This window comes from Pipra filicauda, unplaced genomic scaffold (assembly GCF_003945595.2).
Source record: "Pipra filicauda isolate LSUMZ 115617 unplaced genomic scaffold, ASM394559v2 scaffold62_size3274119_pilon, whole genome shotgun sequence".
Lineage (NCBI taxonomy): Eukaryota > Metazoa > Chordata > Aves > Passeriformes > Pipridae > Pipra > Pipra filicauda.
Window position 1 is genome coordinate 227,906 of NW_024104787.1, and position 17,714 is coordinate 245,619.

General features: G+C 43.6%; 2 protein-coding genes across 8 annotated transcripts in view; one reads left to right on the forward strand and one right to left on the reverse strand.

Annotated features, from left to right (window-relative positions):
• The window catches only part of LOC113987750 (myosin VIIA and Rab interacting protein), a 213,766-nt gene extending 210,609 nt beyond the window's left edge, over positions 1-3,157 (forward strand). For all 5 annotated transcript variants that reach the window (XM_039388288.1, XM_039388289.1, XM_027720787.2 and 2 more), the window contains one exon: positions 312-3,157. In XM_039388288.1, the coding sequence (XP_039244222.1) occupies positions 312-344 (33 nt within the window). In that variant the 3' untranslated portion in view covers positions 345-3,157. The remainder of the gene's footprint in view (positions 1-311) is intronic.
• Positions 3,158-4,455: 1,298 nt separating this feature from the next.
• Positions 4,456-17,686, reverse strand: LOC113987774 (prolactin-releasing peptide-like). 3 transcript variants are annotated; one of them, XM_039388291.1, is made up of 5 exons: positions 17,672-17,686; positions 15,482-15,589; positions 11,955-12,032; positions 6,558-6,726; positions 4,456-5,045 (listed from the first exon to the last, which is right to left on the reverse strand). In XM_039388291.1, the coding sequence occupies exons 3-5, from the start codon at positions 12,018-12,020 to the stop codon at positions 4,867-4,869; spliced, it is 414 nt and encodes a 137-aa protein (XP_039244225.1). In that variant the 5' UTR covers positions 12,021-12,032; positions 15,482-15,589; positions 17,672-17,686; the 3' UTR covers positions 4,456-4,866. The 3 variants fall into 3 exon arrangements, with proteins under 3 accessions (XP_039244225.1, XP_039244226.1, XP_039244224.1); XM_039388292.1 differs by lacking the exons at positions 15,482-15,589; positions 17,672-17,686 and having other exon boundaries at positions 11,955-14,701; XM_039388290.1 differs by lacking the exons at positions 11,955-12,032; positions 15,482-15,589; positions 17,672-17,686 and having other exon boundaries at positions 6,558-7,216.
• Positions 17,687-17,714: the final 28 nt, after the last annotated feature.

A 17,714-nucleotide genomic window follows, 5' to 3' on the forward strand; every position in this document is an offset into this window, starting at 1 on the left:
ACTGTAACTTGCAGGTGAGAGTCACCTTGATTCTCACTAATTGTTAAGAAATGTTCCAATGTTATCTAAGTGGATTTAAGGGGTAGTTAGGCCACGTATTGCTCTGCAGGATTTGAACAAATAGGCTTCACTAGACAGCTGTCAATCATTTCTTCTATAGCAGCCATATAGGGATAAAGGGAAAAAACTGATTGTTCTGAAGCAGTCTGGCACTGGATATATGAGAAGGGGAAGGACCTGGCTCTATAGAGCTTCAGCAAGCTTGTTTTGTGTTTCATTCATGTTTTCTTTCCTGTCCTTCTCTGTTCTAGGAACCTGCTATAGGATCTGCTGTGATGTACTAAACTTACACTTCCCTACTGCCAATAACACACTGCCTAAGGCTGTACACTAGAGTGCCTTTACTTAACAGCCATTGCGTATGTCCAGCTGAAAATGGACCCTCAAGAACCCACAGAGCCTCAGTTATAGGGCTTCATTTGGATACCTCACTGAGAAAGCTGTCCAAGTCTTCAGCATTGTGGTCTGCTACAGGAAACTCTGCCTTAAAGTTCTCACAGGACTCTAGACAGGATGCTGAGTTTCAAAAGCAAGGCTCCACATTTTAAGATGCACTTTTTCTCCCTATTGATTGTACTAAAGTATGTTGTCTTTAAACTGCAGTATGTTTTTGTACACTCAATCAGTCATAATTATAGGCCAAATTATCTGCCAAAGCAGACCTGTGATCCATATTTGCTGGCCTCTTACTATTCACGTAGGCATCCGTCTTGTTGAGCAATAAGAACAACTCTGTGCAGTGTGTGCCGCTTTTCAGCTGCATGGTGGGTGTGGAGAATCAGTGTACCTAGCTCTGCTCCCAGGGAGTCAGTGGAAGTTTTGAGAGGGTTTGTAGGAGGAGATGTGACGTGCAAAGTTCTCTCTGTTCACTGAGAACAGATTGAATGCTCTAGAGCTAGGTAAATTGCTCTTGGCAGCATGAGGAGCATGGATGTCATGTTGAACCATGAATTGGTGGCCACACAACTCTGTTGAGTTACAATCCTGGTGTCTGGAAACATCTGAACACTGTTGTGAAACCAACACCTTTGTATGTCTTGTTCTTCTTGGTAGCATCGTCCACTTGATGGTGGCCAACCATGCTGTAGTTCAGAATAAATTCTGTCCAAACCTTTAAGATTGGTAAAAGAAAGTAAAAGTGTTGTGGATGAGATCTCTGCTGACTGACTGGTGGTTGTAGGGTGACTGCAGCCTGTAAGAGGTTCCTTTCTAATGTTCCCTGGTGTTTCTGAGAAGGGGGCAAATGTAGCCCAGACATCTCTTCCTTCACTAGTCTGTAGCCAACAGAGAGTAGCTGAGTCCTGTTGCTGGTGCCACATGTACCCCACTACCACTGGACCACTCTGAATTCAATTGTGAATAGTAATATTTCTTCTTTCATTTCTTGAGACCTTTAAAAGGTGAGTCAAACTGGAAGACCCTTGAGGAGAAGTCCTGGAGGAATATGCTGCTAACAGGGTGTTCCTCTCACGCCCCTGGGGAAGGGTGTTTGCCAATTCATGGTATTTTATGCTCTGAAGAATACAAAGGAGGTAGTTAGAGGAGGTGATAAGCCAGTGAATCCCTTGCCTTCCACACAAGTGGCAGAGCAGGTACCCAAATGCAGACAGGGTTGGCATGAAATGTGCTGTGAAGAAGGGCACAGGCTGGCAAGTTCCACCTCAGCACTGAGGAGTGGCTAGCTGAGGAGTGAGGAGCTGAGCACTGAGGACTGGCTAGCTCTCCAGGGAGCCCTGGGTACTAGGAAGGGAGGAGGGTTCCTTCTTTCCCTGGGCTCCCAGTGAACACCCACAGGCAGAGTGTCACATGTTACCTGCCATACAGCAGGAAAGCAGTCCTCTCAGACACCAGGCCATGAAATGTCTGTGGTTAGGCAAATATGAGCAAAACTGGGCAAATTTCCTGACTAGGCTGCATTTAGAGGGGCAAGTGGGGAAGACAAGGAATGGCTGGATGAGTTGGTTGGAAAAATGGTTCCAGATGCAAATCTGCTACCCACATCTGACATCTAGCTTGTCAATACTCTGATGTCCAGCTGCATGTAAGGAACCCTTGGAATAAATACAACCATCTTCCCACCTAGAATACATAAGTGTCATTCCATCCCTTCAGGGAATTTCCATCTGCCCAAGATCTGAACTAGTGTGTTCATTCTGGGTGAAATTAGGCCTTCTTTTACTCTCACACAATACTAGTTCTCTAAAATTGGTTTGCACAGATGTGAGGGCAGAATTCAGCCCACTCTGTTTAATATATAAATATATACATAAAACAAATGGATTTTATTTATATATGCAATCCAGTAAAGGAGATTAAACAGAGTAGGATGCCTAGTAATTTTTTTGTTATTCAGTCTTCTCCTCCATTGACTGTTCTCGTGTATGTATACAATACATTCCCAGGTTCTGGTTTATGCAGGTATGCGTGTTATGAAATGTCATTAATGGTGGTTGGTCTGCATATTTGTTTAATAAATAATAACTAATATTGTGTATGTAATATCAATACAGAAATTACTAATTTTAATAGAATAATTCTTTGGCTTTTGTTCTGTTAGTGTGATTTAAACAAACCAATGAAGTTTGGAATAGGCTGTTTTCCTTAAGAGGCATGAAAAGCAACTATTATCGTGTTACAATGTTAAAATATTCAGTCTTCTTTGACAGAAAAATGTGTACTGTGTAGGCATTGCAAAAAAAAAAAAAATTTAAAAAAATCCCACCTGCTCTAAGGCATTTGAATTTTTACAAATGTTTATTGTGCCAAATACGTGCAAAGATATAATTTCCTGTTTTAAAAAAATCATAAAAACATATGTTATAGCACACAAAGAATTATTTTGTCATCAAGTGATTTCAATCTTTAGTGTTAATATTTATAATTAGATTAATTTTTATAAATGAAAATATTTTAATGGGTAAAATCAAGACTATATGATCTATTTGATTAAGTCTGAGTGAATATTAAGCTTGCCTTGTTGTTGTTATCTGCATACTCACCAAGAATTATATGTCAAGAGAAATTATAAAAGAGTAAAAGCGATTTATGAAAAGAATGCCTTTTCAAGGACTTGATTCATAAAGAAAAACAAAAAGTTCTTCTCTGTGGTTTCAGTTTATGTGCCCTTTGGCCAGGAGGCGTGCAGAACACACAGCCACGCATGGGGCTCAGGTGCTGCCTGTCTACGAGTGACACGGTCACACCTGGGAGATGGGCAGCTCCACAGAGGTACTGGGGTTTGCCGAGGGGAAGGGGACACACTCAGTTCAGACTCCCTTCTTTAGGGCTGGGGTGAGAGGAATCGTGTCAGGAACATTTGATGGTTAGTCTTCTCTAAAATATCAAGTCTGTTAGGTGAACTACCATCCCAAACAGTTTCTCAGGTGGAATTTCTTTAACTGTCTTTGGGATTGCTACAGAATCTGAGCAAGAACCCTGCCAATAATCTTAATCTCATATTTCCAAAGTCCTGTGCGATGAATGCTGATCAAAATAATTATTAGTATATATTCTCCACCATGAAAGAATTCATTAAAACTAGCATGTTTTAAGTAACACTTTGGGTCAGCAGATATGTTGTATTATAAATGGTAGTAACTACCTTATTATAATAAAAATCCATCCATTGCTGACAGACCATTTGCAAAGAGAAAAAAGGGTTAAGATATCTGCAATGGTTAATTCAATCACTGTTCAATTTTAGTAGTAATTCTAACAAAGCACAACTAGAAGCGGAAGTTCATTCTACTTTGTCTGTTGCAGAATGATTCATGGCCTGGATTTAACTATCAGTCATTACCTAATTTGTAAACTATCTCTTTTGGATATAAGCCATAGATTAAACATCATTATTCCTGCTAATAGTTATTAATCAACATTAAACATATTCTAAATAACACTTCTTATAAAATTAATATAACAAGGTTATATTAACATGAGTAAACATGAGTGTTGAGCCACAACCCCAGGCTTATTGATGTGGACTAACGTAGTAGATGGTACATGGCTTGTGATCCTCAAAGAATGACTTGAGCTTGCTCAGATACGGTACTTGGAAACAACTACATTGTTTTAAAGGTAATCAGCTAGTTCAGGCCTTTACCCCTTTTGGAAAATGGTGGGTGATTATATGCAGTAGGCACAAAACTACTCCAAGGAGTTCAATTAGCCAATTTTTTTTTCCTTGCAGGGGAAAATACTTATCTTTGATAGGAGCTCCTCTTTGTTCATTAATATATCTCTCCAGCAGTACAGGAAGAATCATGAAGGGCCAAGGGGTACTTCAGGGCAACATTCTTATGAGTGGATGTTAACAATCTCTATAAAAGCTACGCACAGAGAACAAGCATTTCATGCCATTAATGCATGGAGGTACATTAAAAATCAGTGAGAGCCTTTTTTCTTTTTTCCAACCATTGCTTTTTATTTTTACAAATCAACAGCCATTGACTTTGAAATGAGACAGGAGGGTTTCATGATACATGTCATGCTGCGAAGTTTAAATCCCAGCCCAAAAGCTGTGTTGGTTTTGGATAAACCTAGCATTACAGTGAACAGCATCAGGAGATTGGTGGGGATGCATGACGAAGAAACATTTTTATAAGGTGTGGTGGCAATCAGTGCTTGTGTCCATGCATTGTCTTTTACCTGCACCCTGAACATGTTTCTTTTTGAATGAACTTGCACAAGAAGCAAAAAGAAAAGCAGCGTGGAATTGCTGGGCAAAAGCAGAACTGTAGGTCTGAGGTGCAGGGGAGGGCACAACTCAAAGAACAGAGGCTGGGTCACCACCTTGGGGAACAAAGATCACCAGTCATTGTCTTCTGTGTCCAACATTTTTTGCTCCCACAAAGCGTTCAAAATGAAATCCAGGTGTCTGCTCACAGGCCTGAGGCTGCCATGGCTGCTTCTCAGCTGCCTCTTCCCAAACCTGCCGATGGGACGAACCCCACGGCCCACATACCAAAAAGGATCAATCTCAGGACCTGGAATTCAAAGCAGTCAGTGAGGCATCTACTACTGCACTTAGAGGCAGTGTTTCCTGAACATCTTGAGGATGTAGCCCACAAGGAAAAACAAGGGGAAAGGCTGCAGCCAGACACACGACTTGCTGGTGCCTTTGAGAATTGCTTTCTATGTATAGACTCCGAAAGAAGAGAATTCAGACGCAAAATGAATTTTCATCCATCTGGTCTGCAACCTGTATTTTTAATATATGCCAAATTATCCATCAGATTTTTCTGCAGTGTGTACCAGGTACACTATTTCTATAAGCTAACAAATCCACTGGATTGCAGAGGGGGTTCCTATGTGAGGGGTAAACATTAAAATTAATTACTGTTCACTTAGCAAGTTGTTTCCATGGGTGACTTTTTCTTTTTTTTTCCTTTTAAAGCATCTGACACTTGATTTATTTTTGTAGTCTAATACAGTTCTGGAGCAGGTGTGCAGAGGGGTATAGTTCTATTAAAGGACTAAGATATAGCAAGAGGGAAATTCTACAATGTGCTGGAGATGATCCCACCCCAAGGAAATGCCAAATCATTCCGAAGCCAGAGACCTGTCAGGAACAGGAACAGACTAAAAGTTAAGCACATTATATATCATCCCAGTGATATGAAAGTCTCAGGCAAGGCAGGAGGATTTTCCCCAGTGCATTTTGATGCTTGAACAGAGAAAATAAAAAGTTCACTTTGCCTTTAAATTTCTCCATAAATATATCTTTTAAGTCTTTCAGCACAATGTTTAGCACCCCTCCTACCCAACAAAACCCAAGTAACTTAATTTTTTTCACCCATGTACCTAAAAACTGAGGTTCCCAACATCTCTAGTCCTCTTTAACGGGGAAAGATGTGCTACTGAGAGCCCACACACCTTACTCCTCACATCCCCTTTCTCCCACTCCCTTTGCTCCTTGGGGAAAGACAAGAATTCTTGATACGATTTTCTCAAAAATCTTTTGGACTGTGTGTAAGCTTTTACTTGGGACACATGGTATTGTCCCTCACCTGGCCAGCCTCATTTCCTCACAGCATCTCTGAATGGAGACACTTCAACTATTCGTATTTGGACTTTCAGACAACTTGTGCTCTCAGACAGAAATGAAGATGTCCGTAAAGTGAACTTAAGCTTCTGGCCCTTGCTTTCTTGTTATATAGAAGTGGTTGTGAACTATGTCAGGTCTACAGAATACAGCTGATATTTGGTGCTTAAATATTTGATGTATACCACCTTACATTTTCTTATCTTTTGCATATTAGTGTCTTCTCTGATATTTATCAGCAATATTGCTATTTGCCTTGGTTAATTAAAGGCTATGAGAAAGACATGAAGTTCTGCATATGGTTAAATGGAAGCACAGGGTCCCACACCAACATTTCACCATAGAAACACCTACATGGATTTGCTGCTGAACTTTTCCTGACAGCCCAACCCTGATCCCTCAGTGCAGCAGAGACTGCGGGGTCACCATTATGTCAGGTGAGAATCATACTTACTTCTGTTGTCTATCTGATGTTTAAATGGCCTGCTGTGTCCTGAAGCAAAGCTGAGCGATACCAAGAGCACCAGCACATAGACAGTGACCAGCTTTAAGCGGTTTGGTGACCACTGGGCACGTGGTGGCCAGGAGATTGGATGCCACATGACAGAGCAGTGGTGGGAAGGCTGTAAGGAAAAAAGCGAACATGGGGAACACACGTGAGTTAAAGTTCTCAAGGTGAAGCAACACGTCAACTGGAACAGCGTGCTCCTATCCAACAGAGCCATCTTTTGGCTCTAAGTCCTGTGGAACACTGATGCTGGGGATGTCCTGGGCTTTTCTGTTTGAAGGTCAAGGCTATGCAGTGAGCCATCTACTGAGGTAAAAAAATATTTTCTCTCCAGCAGTGAAAGCCCCTGACATGGTTTCACAGGGCACTTGAGTCCTGGCCCTGAGCTCACTGCTGACTGCTGTGTGGCCCTCTGTATGACCATGGGCATCGGCCACCAAAGTGTGTTTTAGCCACTACCTCCGGCATCCTTTCCTCACTGGTAAAATGTATCTAACATTTGCATTTTACACACGCTTTTTACAACTAAATGCATTTCAGTATTAAAGAGAATGATCCTCCTGTGTCATCACACCCAGAGTGCAAAAGTACGATTTCCAGTTATGGTTTCCACTGATAGATGTCGCAATCCTGTAAATGCACCCAGATGCAACTGAATGAGAAATGCCTCCCGTCTCCCCATGGGACAGGCTGGGCAGAACAGAAAGTGCTAAGCTGGGAAAATTGCATCCAGGAGGTGAATGAGCCCAGGCTCGGGTTACCACTTTCTCTAGCATTTTGTACAAGCTTCCTTGCAGCAGTTCTCCCAGCTGACATGCCAGGACAGTCTGTCTTGTAACATGCAAGGTCTGCCTACGTATTTGACAGCCTGGAGCCTCTCCTACAGAAGTCAGCAGGAGCCCTGTTTACTTAAGCATCACTTATAGGAGATATGTAAGCACAGAGCTATAAAAAATCCTCTCAGCTCTGGCTACATAGAGGCTTCTCCTTATGTATGGGTGGGGTTTTTCCCCAGCTGCTGCCAAAATCATAGCCTGCTTTCAGTACAGGCAGAGCAGGAAGGAAAATCTTTGATGTGAGATGCTCCTAAGTACACCAAACAGGCAACACAGCAAAAGCACATGGAGAACCTGATTGAGTCTTTAATTAAAATGCAGTCAAAAGCTCCTTAACCCCTAGTATTCAGTGAAGGTTTCTCTAAGGCTTTTTCCCACCCTGACAGTTTCTAACCAGGCAGTTTAGAGGAAAGTGATTTTAACTCATGATATCAGAACTGCGGTTTAACTTTTTCTAACTTAAATAGCTCACAACAATCTCATGACAATCACAGGACTACCTTAGCCTAAAACCACAGGGGGTGAATTCTGCCTTCAGTTTCAGCTGGGGTACATCTCTTCTTGCTCCATGTTTAGCAAAGCCTTATGTTCAGTGACAAAAAGAAGGTGTTTTTAGGCATCTCTCCAGTGTGTTTACAGGGTTGCTGACAGGTTTTCCAGATTACTTGCTCTTTTGTTTTGTGTCTTGTTTTTTGGGAACTGTGTTACAGAAAGGAAGAGCTTGTCTGGAGCTCATTGTTGATGAAGGACAAAAATACAGAGAAAAGTTTTTAACACACACTTTTTCCTAAGCATGCCAGGTTTCAGTCTCCACCAGCTGGTCCTGTGCCTGAATCAGTCATCCCAGCCACCTTCTACAGTGCTGTTATTTATTGAACTTTTTACTCATACTCTTATCCTGGCTAGGGTTTCTGCAAAGCACATTGCTCCCACTGCTCCTCAGTAACATGCCACCCCTAAATAATCAGGGGGCTCAGCATCTCTAATCCTCCCTCATTTTTCTTCTCCTAATTGTCCCACCCCTGTTTATGGGAAGAAACACAGGCAGAGGTAATGCCAAACACTTGACTCTGAGCGTTTCTAACACCCAGCTCCACCTTGTCAATAAGCAAAAAATCCTAGTTTACCCATGCACAGTCCTTTCAAGAGTACTGTGGCTGAGAGATGGCCTGTAATCTCCTGAGGTCCAGACCTGCCTTAGCCCATAGACCTGCAGCTTTCTTTCGAAGACGAAATTGAAAAAAAAAAACAAGACCTCATACAGTTGCTCTGTATGCCATCCATTTTCAACCATTAAATAATCATCAAAAAATTTAAAACCTGACTATTTGGAACAAAACTTGACACAATTAAAAGTTTCAGGAATAATTTTGCTCCTGGAGCTCAGCAAAATTCAGCACTGCTGCTATCTGGTCAACTTGCCAGTTCTGCTTGGTGCCTAAGCAGAGTAAGTCTTTAAATTTTGGCTGAGCAACATCTGTGACAGTAGTCTGGCAACTTCCATTGACATGAGAGAGGAAAGTTAAAGTCACAAAAATGCAGTTACAGTGAAGCCACAGTATCACAGATTGCCATGGGTCTGCCTCACACAAGGAGTGGGAGACCAGCCTGGCCCTGCCTCTGGGCACACAGGGGCTCTAAGCAGACAAAACTCAAGCTCTGCTGCAGACCCATCAGGTACAAGCCTACCATGGTTGTCCTTGGAAGACAAGGTGCTATTAGCAATTTAAACCCCAAACAAGGTGCTATTAACTATTTAATCCCCAAGCCAGCATCTTACAGGAGATCAGCGGCTGTGTACACCTCCTACAATGCAAATGTCAATAACTTTCATGTTCAAAAGCAGCCCTGGAAGTACCCATGAGAGATCAGAGCCTGGGTGAACCCAGGCCTGGGACCATGGCCCATTTCAGGACTGAGTGGCACGAGAGGCGTACGGCTGCACTGGAGGCTGCTGCCTGTGCTCTCCCTGCAGGGACGCACCACTGCCTGAGGGCTCAGCCACATTGCCTCAGCACAGTCTCCTTTGCTACAAAAACTGGACAAAAGAGCACAGCTGCGTATGTTAGTGTAGGTAAGCTAAAGCTCAAAAAGAAAAGAGGAAATCCAACAAGAGCCTGGACAAGCACTGAAGAAGATAGAGGGAGGCACTCACCTGTTTGCACCAAAGCTGCTTCTCAGGTAGTCACTGCTCCAAGTAGAAGCAGGGCAGCTGATGGGGGCTTGTACCTTTTATACTGGAGGGAAGTGGGCTTGAAGCAGGGAGGGGGAGTCAAGAGGTGGGCCAGGAGGACGTCAGCAGTACTAGTGAGCAGGATTTAAATTTACAAAAGGAGGAGTAGAGAATGGTGGCTCTATTAGAAAGCCATTGATCAGGGAAGGGGGCAGGGAGCAGGAGTTGAGGGCAGCGCCAGCAGTATGCAAGGGGGGTCTGGCAGAACACGTGGCTGAGGCCCCAGGCCCACCAGGAGGAGAGCAGAGGGGAGGAGGCTGTTGCTGTGTTCCTATGGGTGAGTGTACACAGGCAGCCAAGAGCAGCACTAGCTGCTAAGCTTTCTACAAAGGAGAGCCAAGCCCTCTGTGCTGCCCGCTGAGATGCTCTGTCTGAAGAGCATCTCTAAAGGGGGGAAACATTCATGGCTGGGGATGAGGTATGGGGAGAAAGAGGAGAGAGTGGGAAGGTCTCAGGGCCAGCAAGCTGGAACACTGCAGTCCGTGCACTCCTTCCTCAGCCCTTGTTCTTCTTGCTGTTGTCCCATCCTTGGCTGTTGCTTGGGATCTTATTTGATGGCAGCCCTAGTTTCATTAAGCCCCTAACTCACAGCTGGGGTCAACTCACCCACGTATAACTTTTAGGTCATACTGCAGCCCAGCACCCAAGTAGCTGATGAAATCAGTTGTGATTCAGTGCTTAAGCAGGCACTTACCAGTTTAGTGGCAGAGAAAATTTCACCTGCATGAGACTATCTGGAGCAATATTGTATTTCTACAATAGGCATCTCTTTTGAGTGGTTATTTTTAACTCTGCCTCTTGACTAACGTGTCATCACAGCCTTGCTGGTTAAGACCTCACTGCATTAAGAGTTAAGACCGTGTTTACCGTGAAGGTTTGTAGAGGAGCAGCAGCTGAACTGGCAGGTGTTTCACACCTTGGGCACCATCCTGCAGAGAAGCTGAGACGTGAAGCATTACTGGGCTGCCTGGGAACCACAGGCTCTCTCTTCACAGACACAGGGTTGTGCTCCAGTCCTGGTGGGACTGACAACCTAAAGAAACAATTTTTAAGTCTGTGCTTAGAAAGGGGGCTCTGAGGCCTGACTGTCTAGAAACTGACACTGGATAGGAAATGCTGAAAACCCATTAGGATGAAGAGGAAGTTCAATAGCAAATCTGTCATTCAATTTTTCTATAAAGATGCTTCCAGTTAGGAAAACTTCAAAGTACAAATAATGCTATTTCACTGTAGCATCTCCAGAAAGAAATAAGATTATTTTATTTCCTAGGGGCAATTGTTGGGTACTTCTACAAGGAAGCATGATTGATATTTTGCCTGGTCCTGCCCTTACTCAGCATCCAGGCACCAAGCAGATGACCCCATCACCACCACTTGGGAGAGTATGGTCACCAATTGTGGGGATTAAAATAAATTTCTCATTTCTGGGTAACAGTTTGTTTTATGGGTATATGTATGAACAAAAATGGTAAAGAAGCCTGAGAAATACTTTCTATTCTCCAATTTTCACCTAGCAAGAGCTAAAAGAAGTGTCTTCCTCATCCAAGTTTTCAAGAGTTTACTCAGACTACTCAGGATTACAACTACAAAACATGAAGAGCACTTCAAGTCCATGATGGCACAAAAAGTCTTTTTACAGCTAATACAATCAATAATAGATATAAATGCTTTCCTCAGAAACCTCCTTTTAGCATGTTGCCTTTGAACCTTCCAAGTGCTCCCTACGTAAAAATCAATCTGTATCCAAGAACAAGGCAGTAGCTGTGCTTCTGCCATTCCAATTTTGTGTGCATGCATGCAGAGGGTACCTTAGTAAGTAAGACTCTTCATGGAATCTCATAGTAGATCTTTTCCCTTACTGCTTTTCACATTTATTTTAACCAGCAAATGTGGGTATCCTTTCTCAATGTCTAGTGTGCAATTGCTGGAGTAAGAGGGTTTTTTCTCCAGAATATGCAGAATCCTGTCTTGTTTTGTTGTTTTGCTGGTGACTCTAACATCTTAAAACAGAAGCAAAAGTCTTTTTCATCCCATTTATTCTTTCTTGCTGGCACTGCAATGTGAGCCTTTCAACAGCACAATCATTTTCACCAGTTGTCACCTACATGGAAATTACTATGTAAAACAAAATTATTCAGTGTCCTCATGTGAACATGGTTTGCTGATTGGTAAATGCTGCCTGCAAAATAATATGTCATACAAAAAACAAACAAGCAAAAAAAAAAAGCCATTTAGGAGAACCAGCATTTAAAACGCTCTGATACAGTCACCTACCTTCATTCTGGCCCAAGGTTGATCTACTGCAGCATCTTGGTTTTGACAGTAGACAGCAAAGAACATCTATGGAAAAGTCTAAAAACAGGGAAACATATTTTGACATTCCTCACTAGACTCTTCTCGCAGATTCTTGAGCCCTGTGGTCCAGAGGCTTCCCAAGCCAAACGTTTCTTTGTGGTAGGTAGCCCTTGACGGACTACTTCCCTTTCACCACTGCTTCTTGAACCCATGTAAATTCTCAGCATCCACCAAATTGTGTGCCAAGGACTTCACGGCTCTTCCTCTCCTACCAGAAGGATCAGGGCTCTGCATCTGTTCTGGACACACCACTTGCCAATTTCAAGAACTTCCATTTTCACTTTCATTCAAGTATTTTCCTTTTCACTTTCAGTCATTCTGACTTTATAAAAGGCTACTATAAAATGTTCTTGGCAACAAAGACTAATAAATTACATGGCAGTCTGCTTAAATGAGCCTCATCAGGCGTTTCTCTTACCAAAGTACTATTTTACTCCATCCTCATTGACTGGATTTCATTATTTCTTTCCACCAGATCACAAGTGAACTACCACAGTGCTACATACAGTACTCAGAAGCTTCATAGAAATAATTCTGGCTTCTCCTTTGAATCAGAGGAGGGGATAAGACTGACACTTGTGCTGCCTGGAGCTGGAAATTCTTAACTGACATTAACTAGGAAGAATTTGATGATTGATAAGAGGCCCAGTTACTCTGAGTGTGAAGGATTCAGGACAAGTTGTATTCAAACCTATTCAGAAAACCATGTCAGTTCAAGCAACTACATGAAACTTCTAATTACATTTAGCTTTACACTGAAGCTGTTCTCTACTAACGTTCAGGTTCAGAGAAAAGCCAGGACTGGCTTTATTTTGGAGCTACTTTTTTTCTTTGAGAAAGAGGACCATCTAGTGGTTAATGCTGAAATTATCTTGTTTTCAATCATTACTGAGCAAGGACTGAACCCCCACATTTCAAACAAAAGCATGTGTATCTTGAAATCTGGCCACTTACTGAAGCTCAGCCAAACTACATAAAAGCCCAATTCTCACGAGTTAGGCTAGCTATCCAGGTGTTTATCAGCAGCACAGTGTCCAGGTTGCCCAGTCTCCCAGTTAGCACATGCTTATTGGAACAACTTGTTAGCAGCTGGGCAGCTCAAGCATAGACTACAGCTCAGGACATCAGCCAGCCTCCACAAGCCCTTCCTCAGCACACTGTGGAGGCTTTGCACCAGAGTTAGAGCTTGGATGGAAAAATACAAGTCAGGGTTGGCATGGTTACAGCCACCTTCAAAACTATTCTGCTGATGGGAGAGGGAGGATTTCTCCTGACATTTTTGCTATTCTTCCTCCATGCTAGAAAACCACCAGGCAATCTCCTGCACAGAGGTTCAGGATGTGCAGATTCCAAATGGAGCTGGACATGGTAGGTAGAATCGTGTAGTGGGAACAGGGAAGATTAAAGTTCAAGAAAAAAAAAATCAAGGAAGGAAATATTTTTACATATCTCTCAGGCATCCAGCACTTTGACATTATTTTCAGAATGCCAATATTAGGCCAGCAAAGGACAACTTCTGGTGCTGGAGTGGAGCAGATTTTGTGCACAGAGTAGTTGCAAGATGGAAATTAGTGCTGCTATGTGCCATTTGCATATTTCATGTACAGTCACTTTTTCAGGCAACTTAAACTGCTCTTTGAACACTGAGTGCTTCGAGCAGTAACTGGGTTTCCAGGCTGTTGCAGAGGACAGGTCAGCATGCAAGTCTGCCATTTTCTGGTAAGGCAGACTGCAGGACCAGGTACAGGAGATCTGTCTACAGGAGCAAGCCTTAATGAAATTAAATTTTAGCTTTGTAAAAGCACGTAAGGAATAAAACTTAAAATATTAGGATGCTGCACACGAAAATAATAGTAGTATATATTAGAATCATGTTTGTAGGAAGTGAAAAACGATGTTGTTCATTCTGGTTATTACAGAAGGGCAGCTGCAGGTAAGTGGGGCCTTGTGCAAGCACACAACCAAAGACATATGCCATGCCAAGTCCTAAACTAAAGCATAGCTTGAGCCCCTACTGTGTAGGTAACTTGTTTTTTTTCCTCATGCAAGGTTTTTTCATGGCATTCCCAGCCCATTTTTCCAAAACAGCAATTCTCTGGAAGAAAGTTTCTCTCACTGGTCTGGGTTACCTATTGCTCCTCAAGAGCATCTGAAGTACTTCTGAGGGTACCCAATGAAGGTGCAGTTCTGCACTAGGGTGACATTTTAAAGTGTACTTTATGGCTTCAGTATGTCATATTTATCATCTGTATGTCAGTGAGTCTCCAGTTTTAATCCCTGCAGCTCATCTAGTCATAAATAACCTCTAATGATTCACATGCAGCTTGACAGATGAACTGAAATACAGAAAAAGGCAGGCAAGGGGATCTCTAATTGCTGTTCATAACCAGGTCTTGCAACTATTACATTTAAATAGCCTGAAGCCAGGATCAAGTTAATTAGTGATGATGTTCTTTTTTTCTGGCACCATAGTTGGCAGGTTGTATGTTAGTTATGGAGAGGCAAGAGTCTCATTTCCAATCCATTGTTTAAACTCTGATGTCTAATATTAGTGAATGAGATTAACTCCAGCCTCTGCTATAGGACAATTAGCCGTAATCGAAAATTTAACAACAACAAATTAAGCAACAACACCTCTTGCCACCACTTAGGTTTTAAACTTATTTTAATTGCTTCTACCTTTTTTGTTTGCTGCTGTTTGCCATGTCTGCTTTGCCCACCTTTCTTCAGGCTAGGATGGCTGGAAGCCCTCGCAATCAGGACTTTCACAGCTCCTTTGTCATGAGCGGCTGCTCAAGAGCAATGGGAAGGACTCAGTCAGGACGAAAGACCTCAGAACAGCTGTCAAGGGGCAAGAGCAAGAGAAGCATGTCTCCAGCAGGATGCCACCTGTCTCTGCCCACAGTCACCAAGGTTTGGTGCAACGTGGTAGCACAGACTGTATTTGTGTCTGACCTTCCTGACAGATGTGACACGGAGACCTGTAGCTCCCTCTGAGGAGGACAGCAGAGGGAGAGCTCTTTGCACAGACACAGCCCCAAGAGACTCCGCCAATGCACATGAACATTGTGGCAGGCTGCCAACAGAACAATAAGGGTGCTGGCCACCACCTTTGTTTTAATTGCTGCCCAGCACATGTCAAGCTGTGCAGTTAGGGTTTGTTGCCATTCCCTCATCAGTTGTCAAGGTTTACACTTCAGAACTATTCATTGTGGATCAGTTTTAAGGATAAAATAATCACATCTTCTTGGCTTATAAAGGAGCTTTGTTGCTTCCCAGACACCAAATCTCATTTGTCTGCAAACTGTAGGATGAATTCCAGAGATGCCCAATGAGCCCGTAGGACTGGATTAACCCAGCAGTGAGAATGAGAAATGTAAAACTATTTTAAATGCATGAGGATTCAAAGTAAACACAGGAACCGACACAGCAAGCAGAATACTTGCCTAAACCTGAAGACTTGGACTTGGGATTTGTGTCTGCAGATCCACTGTCCTCTCATTCATAGCCAGGCCTGTCCCCAGACTCTGTCCTCTTCGGTTGTCTCAGCACAACTGTTGTAGTGGAGTGGATTTGATGCAACCTTTGAGTTCATTTTTTAACTCAAATCACTTTGCAGATCTTACTCATCCCAGTGCCCCACAGACACTAGGATTGGCCCAGATAAGGTAACAAAAAACAGTGGCTGAAAGAAAAAAAGGGGACGGACCTGCTTTGCTGCTAGGAAAAGGTTTCATGGGATGATGATGGGAGAGCAAAAGAAAATCTTGCAGAGAGATGCAGAATTAGCAAGAACGTATCAGAGACAAACATTCTTGACATTAGTAGTAATGTAAGTTCTCTGAGAGTGTTGCTATAGACACCTCGGGGTCGTTTCCCTGAGGACAGGAGTCCTGAGCTTCCTCAGCCTTCCCAGAAGGTCTCTCAGTGTCTAGCTCTGCATCCTGAATCCATAGACATTGTCCAAATCGCAGCATGTCTCTGACTGAAGCAGGTACCTCAAGTTCTTGCCTCATCCTCCCACTACAGCCCCAGGAGTGCCTTTTGCAGTTGCTTGGGAAAGACTTAAACAACCCTCCTCTAGAGCCCATGCTGCAATGAAAGGCTGCATCAATCATGGTAGCAAAGAGTAAGCAGAGGTTTTGTACCATAGCAAATGGCCTTGCTTTCCCCATGGGAAAAAGAAAAGGTTCCTTGTAAAGCACCAGGACCAGAAACTTTCTTAGGCCATTGCACACTGGCATTCATAAAACTACTGCAGTTCTGATCCAGGCCTTGGATCACAGAAAAAAAAAAATATCCCTCTGATTTCAGAGGACTGAAGCTTAGTATAAAAGCAAAAAAAGGGGAAAAAATACAAGAGATATACAGGTTCTGGCAGTTGTGCCAATGCAATTAGATTATTGGACATCTGCAAAGCCATTAATCATCTCCTGAGAACTGGCAAGCTTTGTAACACCTGCACACCTTTTTAATTGCAAACTTTTCCTACTACAGACCCCACACCGCTGATGTCCTCCCAAAACAGGGATGGTCAGTGGGCAGCTGTCGCACGGGTACCCTCTGGGGCCACACACCAGCCGTCCATCATGGCCCCCCAGGGCTGGGGAATGGCATCTGCGCCCACCTGAGAGGGAGGGTGCAAAGCTCACAGAATGACAGAACTGTAAGGGCTGGAAGGGACCTCTGCAGATCATCTGGTCCAACCCTCCTGCCAAGGCAGGGTCACCTCGAGCAGGTGACACAAAAATGCACCCAGGTGGGTTTTTAATATTTCCGGAGAGGGAGACTCCACAACCTCCCTGGGCAGCCTGTTCCAATGCTCTGCCACCCTCAACGGAAAGAAGTTCTTCCTCGCACTGAGGTGGAACTTCTTGTGTTTCCAAGTCGTACCCAAAGTGGGGATGCAGGCAGTTTGTGGGGCACTGACTGCCTCCCTTAGCATATTCAACATTTAAAGCAGCACTTTGTTCAGAGAAGGGAAGGCCTGAAGGAGGGGTGTTTGCAATGTATTTTAGTGGGGAAAGGGAAAGTGCTCTCTCAATTTCAGATCAACTTGAAAAGCACCAAGCCAAAGGGATGCAAGCATGGAAGCGGCATCTTCCATGGAGGTGACCTTTGCTGGGACACAGCAGTCCCTGAGGGCTGTCAGGGTGGAGAGCAAGGGACTCCAGCAACCTGCCAATGGTGCTGTCAGGGCCTCTGCTGATTGAGGTGAGGAAGGACACTGAGGTGCCAGAGAGAAGGGCACTGAAGCTGATAAAGGGTCTGGAGCACAGATCTGATGAGGAGCGGCTGAGGAACCTGGAGTTGTTTATCCTGGAGAAAAGGAGGCTCAAGGGAGACCCTACTGCTCTCTACAACTACCTGAAAGGACGTTGTGGCAAAGTGGGGGTCGCTGTCCTCTCCCAAGCAACTAGCAGTAGGACATAGTCTTAAGCTGTGCCAGGGGAGGTTTAGGTTGACCATTAGGAAAAATTTCCTCACAGAAAGGGTGATTAGACATTGGAATGGGCTGCCCAGGGAGGTGGTGGAGTCACCGTCCTTGGAGGTGTTTAAGGAAAGACTGGACGTAGCACTTAGTGCCGTAGTCTACTTGACGTGGTGGCGTTCGGTCGCAACATTTGGTTTCCAACCCGAATGACTCCGTGATTCCCGGAACGGCTCTCCTGCGGGCCC

Coding starts and splice junctions, on each gene's coding strand:
- LOC113987774 (XM_039388290.1), bottom strand. CDS start 6,828: ATGGCTCTGTTGGATAGGAGCACGCTGTTCCAGTTGACGTGTTGCTTC. Junction 5,046..6,557: donor ACATCAGATAGACAACAGAA/GTAAGTATGATT, acceptor TTTGAATTCCAG/GTCCTGAGATTGATCCTTTT.